Raw genomic sequence first — 12,880 nt, 5'->3', positions numbered from 1 at the left:
GGGGCGCCGCGCTGGGAGGCTCTGACCTGGCTCTCCCTGGGCAGGGCTCTCAAGTCCAGCCAGCACTCCCTCTGCTCTGTGATGATTGTGGACACCCCAGGCTTCCAGAACCCTGAGCAGGGTGGGTCGGCCCGCGGGGCCTCCTTTGAGGAGCTGTGCCACAACTACGCCCAAGACCGGCTGCAGAGGCTCTTCCATGAGCGGACCTTCGTTCAGGAGTTGGAAAGATACAAGGAGGTAGTGCTTGACCTTGCCCCTGCCGCCTCGCACCCCCAGGCTCGCCTGGCCCTGGCACACTCGGAGTCGGGGGGTATCTGTGGATGCAGCGGATTTCCCGCCGGCTGCTCCCTACCCGGCTCTTTACTCTGACGTTTCTGTCCCCTGTGCTCTCTGGAGCAGGAGGCTTTTCCTGCCGAGGCCGCATCCTTTCTTTGTGGAGTTTGCTCTCCAACACGCCAAAGATGCATGCAGAGTCCCTCCCTGGGAGTCCCTCTTTGCCTGCATTCAAGGTTATCTGCCTTGGCCCCATGAACCATCACTGGGCAATTCCTGTCTCCATGTGTATCTGGCCTGGCCTTCCCTGTCTCCTGGTGTGTTAGGATGAAGACTAATTATTAAGCGCCACCCCCCCCCACTTCCATAAAAGGGTATCCGAGATGGGATCTGAGAATCCTACCTCACTTGGAGCTGAGTTGAATGAGCTGGGGGGTATGGGGGGGGTGATATTTATCTTGGATGAGAGAAGATTCATGAGGAAAATGACAGTTGTTCAAGTATTTCGAGGATGAGTATGTGAAATCGAGAGTGGGCTAACTCCAGGTGGCCAGATCAGCGGGTATGAGTAACAGGAATGTGTACAAGACTTTAGCTCACCGTGAAGGCGGTGAGGAGAAGGTTAACTGTCCAGAGACACAGTGCGGGGACTTGGGAGGGGGTGAGCGTCCATCAGTCAGGCTGCTGGAGTGTCCCTCCCGCTCTGATGGGACGTTGGACTTGTTGACCCCAGCATCCCCAGCCTGGCCTGCTTGTAGGGCTGCACACGGCCCCGTGCTCACTACCACCCCGCCTTCCTTCCTAGGAGAACATCGAGCTGGCGTTTGATGACTTGGAGCCGGCCACGGATGACTCTGTAGCCGCCGTGGACCAGGCATCCCATCAGTCCCTGGTAGGAATCCCAGGGAGGGCCTGGGCTGGCCTTTTATCACCCTTCCCATTCTTCTCCCTCGGTAGAGTCCTCCCCTTATGAGCTGCTGCCTGCCAGTCGGAGGGGGCACTGTGGGCGGGGGGTGGGGTGGGGGCGTGCAGCAGTCAGGCCCAGATACCAAGCACTTTGAAGTCATGTGCCCTGCCCTCAGCTGTCAGCTGGTCTGGCCAGGAAGCAGATACTGTGACCTCCAGCCCTGGTGCGGTAGGGAGCTTCGCCCCGGGTGTCTGAGCGTAGGCCCTGTCTCAGCTGTGCTTCAGGTGTGTCTGCCGGGAGCCCTCGTGCCACCTCCTCGCGGGTGAGGGCCTGGCTAGACCCAGAGGACGCAGTCATCCCCGCCCCTTGTCCCCAAGTACAGGAACAACAGGGTGAGGAGGTGGCATTCTGCCTGAATATAGGTACAGTGTGCAGATACCACACCGAGGGGCTGTGTGGGTGTGAGCCCTTGCCCCTCATTCTGGGGATGGGCTTCGTCACTCGCTGGGCAAGCGTCTTGGGCACGTTGCTGCCTGGGGGACGGGCTGGCCTGATGGGCACTTGGCGTTTGGCAGTCGTCTTCAGTTAGGGAAGCTTCATAAGGTGCTTGATTGAAGAACCGGCAATGTTACCAGGTTGCCGATCTCCCTCCTCTGCTTGGATCCTACCTCCTTTCCCTTCCTCACCGTGGGAAGGCTCTGGCCCAGGGGTGGGGCCCTGGGAGAACGAGTATCCATCCCCCTGGGACAAGTGCTTAATGTGCCCGAGTCCCCCACCTCCCCGGGGGAAGTTGGCTTTTCTTCCTGATACCTGGGCCCCCACCGAGGCCTCCCTTGAGAGTCTTTGCCCTTCCCAGGAGGTGGGCCAGTTGGCCCAGGAGGCTTACATGCAGCAGTGGGTCAGGTGGTGTGTTTGGATAGCGCTTAGCTGTCCCTTTGTTCCTCTGACCCCCCTCGCCTGATGGGCCTTGGCATCGGCAGCTGCACCTCTGGGCAAAGAAGCCCTTCGTGCCCCGCCCACCACTCACCCCTCCCTCCAGTAGCTTCCTGCTCATTCCTACCACACAGCTCCAGCTAGCCTGTTGCCTGCCGGTCCGTAGCCACCTTCTGCTTCCTCCTGGTCAGCACACAGTCTCCCTTGGGCAGCTGGGGTCAAAGAAGGCACTTCTCTACTTCTCTTGTCCTCAGTCCCTAGAGGCCAGGCCAGAGTCCTTCTTGCCCAAGGAAGACCTGGGAACTGCATAGAAAAGGCGCCCTCACACCTAGTTGTTTGGTCTATGTGGGGAATTAGAAACGGAGTTCAGTATTTCTGCATTCTCTCGAAAAACTGGGGGATTTACCTACACTCTCAGGGCCGAGTTCTTCCAGGACGGCAGGTGGCTACTGCTGAGTGGGAGCTGGTAGATGCAGACACTGCTCCCCGGACACCCCAGCTCTGCCCATTTTACCTGCCACATGCATTAAGTCAACCGTCTTAGGCTTTCGGCACTCAAGTTTATGACCCTGCAGTGACCCCACCCGCAGAGCTCCAGGCCCTCTCTGGGTTCTCCCCTCTTGGGGGGACCAGGGGTCACCCCACAGCCGGCTCTTTCCTCTTACTGACAGCCTCCTTTGGGCCATCCTTTGTACTCAGGGCCTTACAGACCTGCTCTTTAATGTGCCTAGAAGGTGATACCCAGAGAGTGCAGGCAACATGGGTCTTGCCCAAGCCCCCCCTGACCTCCCCGGGGCTGAAGGTGGAGGAGAGCCTCTGGATGTGGGCTTGGCGTTCATAAGAAGCCTTCAGTCTTTGGGGACTCTGGACACAGGTCCTAGGAATCATGTTGTGCTGTGGGCTCCTCTCTCTGCCCCACTTGCTGCTTGCTGCCCACCTGCTCCACAGGATGGCAGCCGTGAGCGGCAGGAGCTGGAGGGGGTGTGTGTGTATCTGTGTGGCATGTTCAGAGTGTGTGGCTGGGAACCAGCGGTCCTGGCCCCCTCTCCACAGCTCCGTGTGACCCCGTGGGACTTCTTTCCGCCTTCACAGGTCCGCTCGCTGGCCCGCACAGATGAGGCGAGGGGCCTGCTGTGGCTGCTGGAAGAGGAGGCACTGGTCCCAGGGGCCACGGAGGACACCCTCCTGCAGCGCCTGTTTTCCTACTATGGCCCGCAGGAAGGTGACAAGAAAGGTGGGTGGCCCTGGAGGGCCGCTCCCCACTTCCTCTCCTGAGAACCTGGTTATGTATATACGGGTCCAACTGGCCTTGCCCGGGATGGGGCTCACTGAGTCCATAGGCTTTGGGGTGGAGTGGGGGGCCTGGGCCCTGATGATCTGAACCTTGCTTCTCCCCCTGACCCAAACCAGGCCAGAGCCCCCTCCTCCACAGCAGCAAATCGCACCATTTCCTCCTGGGCCACAGCCACGGCACCAACTGGGTGGAGTACAACACAGCGGGCTGGCTGAGCTACACCAAGCAGAACCCGGCCGCCCAGAACGCCCCCCGGCTCCTACAGGACTCCCAGAAGTAAGAGCGCCACTGGCTCTATGCGCCCCGATTTTCTCTTCTCGCTGTTTGAGGGCTTCTTCTGCAGTGTCTCTGTCGGATGAGGGAGGGGCGGGGGAGGGGGAGGGGGAGGGGGAGGGGAGGGGGAGGGCCCTCCATCCGCCCCCACACACCCAGATAACCTAGACCCCTGGCCACAGTCATGTGGGGGTGGTGGGGCGTCCTAGGAGCTGCCAGAAGGGGCAGCCGGCCTCTACGGGCTCCATGAGTGAGACCTTTCCCTTCCTTGGCCTCCTCTCCCCGGGCAGAAAAATTATCAGCAACCTGTTTCTGGGCCGGGCGGGCGGCGCCACGGTGCTCTCAGGCTCCATCGCAGGCCTGGAGGGCGGCTCGCAGCTGGCGCTGCGCCGGGCCACCAGCATGCGGAAGACCTTCACCACCGGGATGGCGGCGGTCAAGAAGAAGTCCCTGTGCATCCAGATTAAGCTGCAGGTGGTGAGTGTGCCCGCGGGGGCCCCGGGGCACTTCCAGAACACTGGCAGGCGGCCGGGGGCCTCCTGGGCACACAGGTCACCCGTGCCCGCTCAGCACCCCACTTGCCTCCGTCGCGGCTCACGGGGGTGGGGTGGGGCGCGCAGTCCTTGCTCAATGTTGCCGCCTGTGAGCAGTCTCCGGGGCCTGGTAGAGGCAGGCTTGTCCTGGCCGGGGGAGGGAGGGGGCCCCCTGCCATCCTGCCCAGGGTGGAGATGCTGGCGCCCGGGTCCCCGCCTCCTGGCTCGCGCTGTCGGCGCCCACTGAGGGCAGATCCTTCCGCTTCGGCAGGACGCCCTTATTGACACCGTGAAGAAGTCCAAACTGCATTTCGTGCACTGCTTCCTGCCCGTAGCGGAGGGCTGGGCCGGGGAGCCCCGCTCCGCCGCCTCCCGCAGAGTCAGCAGCAGCAGCGAGCTGGACCTGCCCCCGGGAGAGCACTGCGAGGCCGGCGGCCTCCTGCCGCTGGACGTGCCGCTGCTGCGGGCCCAGCTCCGGGGCTCCCGCCTGCTCGACGCCATGCGCATGTACCGCCAAGGTGGGGCCCTCCCTCCCAGAGCAGCCCCTGCCCTCCCCACCGCTCCAACAGGGACCCCCACCGCGGGGTCTGGAGGGGAGCTGCTCCTCTCCCGTCTCCCACCAACCCTGGACCTCGCTCTTCTCTGTCACTGCCTCCTCTGGCGTCTCTCCTTGCAGCTCTCCAGCCTGCTGATCTCCTTTCTCTTCCACAGTCCAGCCCTCTTCATCCCCGCCCCACCACATGCCCTGTCCCCACAGCTGTCTCCTTCCCCTCCCCTGGTCTGGGCAGGTCAACTCTGCCCACAGCTGACCCAGTGTCCTACTGGAGCAGCTGCCTGTAAGAAGGGGCCAGTGAGAAATGAGGTGCTAACTCTTTCTGCAGAACTTGAAATTCCCAAGAAAGGTCAGATAGACCCTTTCTATGGACAAATCTAGAAGAGGGGGCCAGAGAAGATGATAATAATAGTAGTTAACATCCTTAGTGCTTTTATAGTATACCAGATGCTATGCTAAACATACCACACAGATTAACTCATGTAATCCTCACAACAACCTCAGGAGATGTAGGTACGAGTATCATCCCCAGATGAGGCAGCTGAGGCTCAGAGAGGGTAAGTAGCTTTCCCTAGGTCACACAGCTCATGAATGGCAGAGAAGATCTGACCTAAGCAGACCAGCTTCCACATAGCGTTTCGTTTGCCCGAGACGTTATGAGTTGCCAGGTTTCTGCCCTTTTCCCCCTTAGCTGGAGGAGCAGGCAGGCTCCCACCCACCAACAGCCAGGTCTCCTGGAAGCACCCCAGGGGCACCGTCATTTTTTCTTAGCAGCCAGAGCCAGGAAACGGGCTCCCTGCCCTGCTGAAAATAAATCATCGATCTGTCCCCACGTCTTGATATGGAGTTGGTGTTTATTATTTCAAAACCAGATTGTTACCGCTCTGAACCAAAATCAATGTGCTTTACTCAAACAAGCAGGTCGATGCGGCCAGCAGCGGCAGGGCCCCCCTCCCCCCCCCCAGCCCCCAGCCCCCATCGATAGCACTGATGATTAATTAAGATGCCAGGCGTCCAGACCTGCTATCCCAGCCCATCAATTTAATTGCAATTCAGATACAATCAATAGCTCACTTTGTCTTGGCCCCTCGGCGGCCCCCGCCTCCTGTTTCAATTATCAGGCACATGCATCAGCCCTTCTCTCAGTTGGAGGGTTTCCCAGAGCAGCTCCGGCTGCCATGGCAGAGCCAGCCCCAGAAGGGCTGCTGGGAGCCCTGGTTTGGAATCCAGGGCTGCCCTCAGCTGCTCCTTGGGACCTTGAGCAAGCCTGTCCCTCCACCTCGCGGGCCTCAGTTTCCACGTCTGGAGGATGAGTTCTTTCCAGCTCTAAGACTTCTTTGGTTTGAGATTCTGCTGGAGTAGGTCTCTTGGTCCTCTGCTGTGGGCTCTGGGGTCCTCTGGGTGACTTGGGGTTACCTCTCACTGGCCTACATCCTGACCTTGCTCTAGCCTTTAAGTCCAGGCGGTAGCGGATCTCTGCTAGAGCCGACACTCTTTAGGGAAAGGGAGGCTTTCTGGTCACCTGGCCGGGGGCCCACAGTCAGGATAGGGGCAGGAGGGGTGCCCTTTCTGATACCTGCCTCAGGGAACTGAGGAAAGGAAGAGAACGTTTTACTGAACGTTCAACAAGTGAGCCAAGCTTGTTTCTCCATGTTTTCTCCTGTAAGCACTGTGACTGCAGGATAAGTGGGAGGGCTCACCATTTAAAGATGAGGAAACCGAGGCTCAGAGAGGTTGAGTGACTCATCGAAGGTCACGTGATAGGAAGAGCCAGGGCAGGATTCCAGCCCCAAGCACTTGCACTTTTCCTCTCTGCTACTCCCTGATGCCCTCATTTTATGAAGTCCTCAAGACATCATTCCCTGGGAGCAGACGAGGCTGACGGGCCTGGCTCCGGGCTCCTGTCTCCCCAGGTTACCCTGACCACATGGTGTTTTCCGAGTTCCGCCGCCGCTTTGATGTCCTGGCCCCGCACCTGACCAAGAAGCACGGGCGCAACTACATCGTGGTGGACGAAAGGCGGGTAGGTCTGGGCCCCCACGGCCCCACCGGACCCTCCTCCCACTGCTCAGACCCCTCTGAGCCAGCTGCCCTCCCTTGCCAAGAGACGACCAGGCTGGCCCTTGCTCAGGTGCCTGGTTTGTGCCAACCAAGGCTGGGGTGGGCACTTGGCAACGGGCTTGGCCAGTGGAGGGAAGGCAGCCCGGGACATGGACTGCAGGAATCACAGAAGAGCCACCTGCTCTCAAGGCCCGAGGTGAGGGTGTCTGCTCTCTGCTGAGCCAGACAGTCACCCAAGAGCCTCCTGGGGGGGCAGATTAGAACTAGCGTTTTGGATGCCCCACCGGTAGCACCTGGGCCCCTCAGCCTTGACCTCTATGTCAGGGACCATTCCCTCCAACAGGAAGCTGCCCAGGGGTGAGGCAGGCATCCCACCCAGGAGAAAGTTGACGTGGCAGCACCTCCCTGGTGCAGGGTGAGCCTCGGGCTCCCGGGGCGGGCCCTTGTCAGTCAGGTTGGTGACTTCCTGCCACACAAAGGGATGTCTTCCTGCCATTCTTGGCTGTCACGCTGACCCCCAGAGGCAGCTCCTCGGAGAGGCAAAGGGCTCTTTGAGCAGAGGAATCCTCCTGTGCTGTGCCCTGGCCTCAGGCACAGCCTGACTCGAAAGGCATCTTAGGCCTTAGGTTGGCTTTCCTACAAGGGAGCCTACTATGGCAGATGGGGCAGGACCCCCACACCTCCTGCTAGCCCCCTGAGTCACAGACCCACACTGATGGAGCCTCAGAGACCCTCTCTCCACCCTGTCCATCTGGGACCTGCCAGTGTCCAGGGTGACCTTGGCGTGGATGTGGGTGACCTTGGCATGGATGTAGATGACCCGAGCCACGCCCCCTTCTCTCTGACCCTTGACCTCCATTCCCACCTCCCCCTCAGGACTACACCCAGCACCTCATCATCTCTGGAAGTGCTCTGCTTCTGAAATCTCTGACCACAGCCTCCTGTCTGTGCGGCTCATCACCTCTCCCTCTTGGGACACCCGCTCTGTGACTCCATCGAGACTTCTCATTTCTCAGCCCCACTCCATTTTCTCTGCTCTGTCCATCCCTTCCTGACTTCCCTTCCTCTTCCTCTCAGTCTGGATGCCGTGGTCCAGTTGGTTTTCACCACCCTCAGCTCCTCAGTCTCCCAGAGCACCTGCCCTGCCCAACCCTCTCCCTGAAGGGCCACCTTTGGGCATTAAGCCCTCCTTGGATTGGAGCTCCCAAAGGGCTGTGGGAGAAAATGACACAACTGTGGGGGCTGGAATTCCTCTAGGTCCGTGATCTCTGGTTTTCCATGTGCTCCATCCTTACCTGGCTTCTATTCCGAGCTCCTCTGCTATTCCATTCTCCGTCTTTCCCCTCGAACCCTCCCCTACTGCACCTTCCCAGCAATTGACCTTGCCTCCAAACCCTAATACAGATCGGGGTTCCAACCTCCTCTGGGCCCTGTGCAGTCCTCTCCGGGTGTCCCCTCCTCCCCCGCCCTCCTGTCTGTGTGCGGGAAGGGCACATCTCATCCAGTCCCTTCCTCCTGGGCTTTAGAACCCATTCCCTCTGGTCTCTCTGGAGAGCTGCTCCATCAGCACGATGTCTTCCTGTCTCCTGTCCCTTCCACCTCTCCTTCCCCGCCGGCTCTTTTCTCTGAGTGAAGTAGTCCACAGATGTTACGTTCAGAAGGGAACCTCCATCAACCCTCCCTGGTGCCCTGGGCCGTCAACATTGACTTCCCTCCTGCCGTTCATCCTTCCCCCCGGTTCCCACCCCGAGGACACCCGGGACGGGCTTATCCTCCCAAGCCCTCCATGTTGCCAGAGCTCAGGGCACATTTCAGTGCTTCTCGCCAGCACGTGCCAGCCCTGCTCCTTTTGAGGCATTCTCCGCCCAGTTTCTTTGCTGCCACTCCTGGTTCTGCCCTCGCCTCCCTCTCCTCTCTTTCTCAGTCCCTCTGAGCTTCCCTTCGTCCACATGCCCCTGAAGTAAAGGTCCCTCTCTTCTTTAAGACTCTGTCCTTGACCGTGTCTGTTTTCTATGCAACACCCTCTTCCTAGGCAACCTCATTCACACCCATCACTTCAATTACTGCATATATATCGATGACTCCCAGATCAATACCTCTAGCCCAGGCTTCTCTCCCGCTCCAGACATGCGTTTCTGTTTAGCTGCTTTCTAACTCTTCTACCTGGATGCCTTGTTGCATCCCAAACTCACCATGCTCAGACCAAACTGGTTATGTGCTAAGTCGTGTCTGACTCTCTGCGACCCCATGGCTGTAGCCCGCCAGGCTCCTGTGTCTCAGGAATTCTCCAGGCAAGTGGGTTGCTATTCCCTTCTCCAGGGGATCTTCTCAACCCATGGATCAAACTGGGGTCTCCTGCGTTGCAGGCAGATTCTTTACCACTGAGCCGCCAGGGAGACCACTAGAGATTGAGAATGGTACCATTATTTATTTACTATGCGAGTCAGAAGCCTCTGTGTGTCCCTAGCTTCCTCTCTCTCATCTACCTCTCCCCCACATTGAGCAAGGCTCTGTCCTTTTTTTTTTTTTTTTTTTGGGCCACACCCCGTGGCATGTGAGATCTTAGTTCCTGGACCCAGGATTGAATCCTGCATTGGAAGTGTGGAGTCTTAACCACTGGACAACCAGGGGTCTCTAAGCTCCATCTTCTTAACATCTCTTGCATCTCCCCCTCCTCTTCTCCCTTTGGGTCAGGCTCTAGTCTTCTCTCCTACGTATTCCTGCCTAAGGGGTCCATGCATCCTCCCTTATGGGCCAGTGGGATTTCTGTAAAGAGCAAACCTGACCACGCCCTTCCCAGGGAGAGAACCTCCAGGGGCTCAGAGCACACAGTCTCACGTCCTTTAGCCCCTGCCCTCCTCTCCACCTGCCCCTTAACTGCTGCCCACCCCTCTCCAGTTATTCTGAACCACCTGGAGTTTCCTCAGTGCTTCCCACTGACTGTCTTATGTTTCCAGGCCTTCGCGCCTGCTTGTCCCTCTGCCTGAAATGCCCTCGCCCCTACTGTCTGGCTAATCCTTACTTGTAGCTAAAGACAGCGCAAGCAACACCTCCTCCGGGTGCCTTCCACAGCCCCCTTCTCTGGCTTAGATGCCTCCTCCTCTGTGCATTTCATCAGTTTTCCTGTCTGGCTCCCCAACAAGATAGCTTTGTTCCTCTTGCAGTCATCTTTATATCCCCAGAATCCAACAAAGCCTGGTGCTGCAGAAACCACTGAAAGTGCTTGTTGAACACATAGTAGACTGAGCTGAGAATGAGAAGGGCTGAGTGACTGGGTGAAGCCCTGCATGGAGGCGGGGAGTCTCCGGGTGGGCTTCCTGACAGAGGCGTCTCTTTGCAGGCGGTGGAGGAGCTGCTAGAGTCCTTGGACCTGGAGAAGAGCAGCTGCTGCATGGGCCTGAGCCGGGTGAGTTGACCCTGCAGGAAGGCAGCCGGGCCCACACTCTCTGGTCACCCTTGTCCGAGTGGCTGGTCCTCCCCTCCTGCCCTCCCTGCTCAGTCCAACTTCTGGAGTCTCCTGGGGCCCCTGCTGGGTCTTGCCTCCCAGCCCCTCACCCCAGCTGCTTTGGGGCTGTGCTTCCTCTCAAATGGGCTTCCCTGGTGACTCAGATGATAAAGAACACACCTGCAATGCAGGAGACCCAGGGTTGATCTCTGGGTTGGGAAGATCCCCTGGAAAAGGGAATAGCAACTCACTCCAGTATTCTTGCCTGGAGAATCCCGTGGACAGAGGAGCCTGGGGGGCTACAGTCCATGGGGTCGCAAAGAGTCAGACACGACTGATTGACTGACACTATTGCTACAACTGCTTCTTTTCAAGCTGCCCCCTTCAGGGCCGGGGGCCGGGAAGTTAGATGCTCCAGCTGCAGCAAACCTGACTCTGCTTTCCTGTCAGTAAATGGCTTGCTCAGTGCTAGGAATACCTCTGTGATGTCAGGAGGGAGTGGGTCGGAAGGTGGTCCTGAGTCGGCCTGAGTCCTGGCGTGGGGAATGGGGAAGACAGAAGGGAGAGCTGGGAGAGGCGGAAAGCGTGTCTTTGTTGCTGAGCTGTCCAGGGTCGCAGAGAGGAAGCAGGGCTCTGTGAGTCTGTGCCGCCGCCGCCTGCCCACAGGCCGGGTTCCTCACCTGATTGGAACGCACATAAAAGGCAGGCGTGCCCGGCCCTGAGTGCCAGTCTGCTGCATCACTCCACCCCAGAGGGCCAGCCGGGTGTCCCTCCCTCGGGGCCGGGAGCCTGCGTGTCCCCCTACCGAGATTGGGAGGCTGACAGACAGCATCCACGGACGTGCTCCAAGGGCCGAGGTGGGCAGAGAGCAGTGGGGAGCCCCTGGGAGGGTTCTGGACTGTCCATCTGTCCGCAGAGAGGGAGGGAACTCATGGGGAGAATGAGGTGGAAGGGGATGCTTGCAGAAAAGGCTCGCGCTCTGCTTCTCGGCTCTGTTCTCCCTGTTCTGTGTTCTGAGTCATGGTTTTGATTCCTACCGCCCCCTCCCTCCTTCCCTCTTTCGCTGGGAATCCCTTTCCTGTCCTCCTGTCTTTGGCTCTGCTGTCCCTGGTTTTTCCTTTTTCTCTGGGTCCTGGCTGTCCCTGCTGGTCTGTGTTCCTTGGTTTTGGGCTCTGCTATTTCCTGCTTCTTTGCTGGTTCTCTCTGCCTCCTGTGGGCCCGCCCTCTTCCGTGTTGTCTCTCTGATTTTGTTCTCTGCTGTGTCTGGCTCCTTCCTCTCCTCCTCCCCACCTCTCTGTAAGCTCTTCTTCCCTGGGAAGCCTGAAGTCAGGTTTTTTTCACTGCAGCCTCTTGGTCTTTCTCTGGGTGGGGTCCCGTCCCTCTGGCAGGCTGAGCTGCTGGCTAGCCTTGGGGGGATGGCACCGTCTCCAAGGCATGTCTTGGGTAGAAGAGGGCCTGTCCAGGCTGGTCCTCTTCCCAGCTGCCGTCTCTGTCTCTCGGCATCGTCCCAGGCGCCTGCTGAAGCCGGTGAGCCCCACAGCCCATTCACCCTCAGAGCAGAATTAGGGGCAAAGTCAGATGTTTGCTGACATCTGGTTTGAAAGAGAAATTTCCGGGTTTCTAGGCTGCAGTTGGGCTTCCCTAGTGGCTCAGCCGTGAAAGATCCCCCTGCAGTGCAGGAGCCACAGGAGATCCAGGTTAGATCCCTGGGTCAGGAAGATCCCCTGGAGGAGGGCATGGCAACCCACTCCAGTATTCTTGCCTGGAGAATCCCATGGACAGAGGAGCCTGGCGGGTACAGTCCATGGGGTCGCAAAGAGTTGGAGACGGCTGAGCGACTTAGCACGCACGCACACAGGCTGTGGTGGTGAACAAGGATCCACTGTGTGTTTGTCACATTGTTTCAGAGGAAATGGGGTCTCCATCTGAGCCCACAGGTGGCTGGGAGTGGAGCTCAGGCAAGGAAGTTTGGGGGTCTGAGAGCCTCCCTGACTTTGTTTGTAAAATATGAATGGGTGGGTATGTCTGGGGGAGGAGATGGCCCTGAGATTTCGCCTAATACCCAAAGAGACTCAACTGCGTAAATGGACAGCTGTTAAGAGAGGCTCACTGCTCTCGACTCTACACCAACCTTTCTCGTCTCCAAGTGTTTCTGGGCCATTCTCCACCCCCCTCCCTGGCACCTCGCTGCTGCTGCTGCCTGCTCAGACAGCTGCGCGCTGACCACTAGCACGTTGGCCTTCTCCCTCTAGGGACCTGGGTCTTCCCCAGCCACTGTGGAATCTCAGGCTCCCGCACTGTGGGACACGGAGGCTCAGGGAGGGCTGAGACCCACGGGAGATGCCCGGCGCTCAGCCCCATGTGTGTAGAGGACTGAGCGGCTTTCTCCCAGGCCAGCCCCACGGGACTCAGTTCCTGCCAGGAGGCAAAACGTTCCCAGCAGAAAGTGCGGTCGTCTCCCCGCTCCTTCCTTGGAGGGAAGCCTGGGGACGCCATACCTATCGGTGCTGTTTCCTATGGAGTTCACGTCTTCTCTGTGCCCTTCGAAAGCAAATATTCTGTCTTCTGGGCACGGTGGTGATGGCCTGTACTTCCACGGCCTTTGTCC

At 58.8% G+C, this 12,880-nt stretch overlaps 1 protein-coding gene across 16 annotated transcripts in view; it reads left to right on the top strand.

The window, feature by feature from the left end:
- MYO18A (myosin XVIIIA) overlaps positions 1-12,880 on the top strand; it is a 102,053-nt gene that overhangs the window by 62,515 nt on the left and 26,658 nt on the right. For all 16 annotated transcript variants that reach the window (XM_043903250.1, XM_043903254.1, XM_043903252.1 and 13 more), the window contains 8 exons: positions 45-237; positions 1,079-1,165; positions 3,206-3,347; positions 3,524-3,683; positions 3,971-4,157; positions 4,485-4,731; positions 6,680-6,789; positions 10,168-10,233. In XM_043903250.1, the coding sequence (XP_043759185.1) occupies positions 45-237; positions 1,079-1,165; positions 3,206-3,347; positions 3,524-3,683; positions 3,971-4,157; positions 4,485-4,731; positions 6,680-6,789; positions 10,168-10,233 (1,192 nt within the window). The remainder of the gene's footprint in view (positions 1-44; positions 238-1,078; positions 1,166-3,205; positions 3,348-3,523; positions 3,684-3,970; positions 4,158-4,484; positions 4,732-6,679; positions 6,790-10,167; positions 10,234-12,880) is intronic.

This window comes from Cervus elaphus, chromosome 5 (genome assembly GCF_910594005.1).
Source record: "Cervus elaphus chromosome 5, mCerEla1.1, whole genome shotgun sequence".
NCBI lineage: Eukaryota > Metazoa > Chordata > Mammalia > Artiodactyla > Cervidae > Cervus > Cervus elaphus.
The sequence above is the reverse complement of the archived record's forward strand: the minus strand, read 5'-3'. Positions and strand labels throughout refer to the sequence as shown.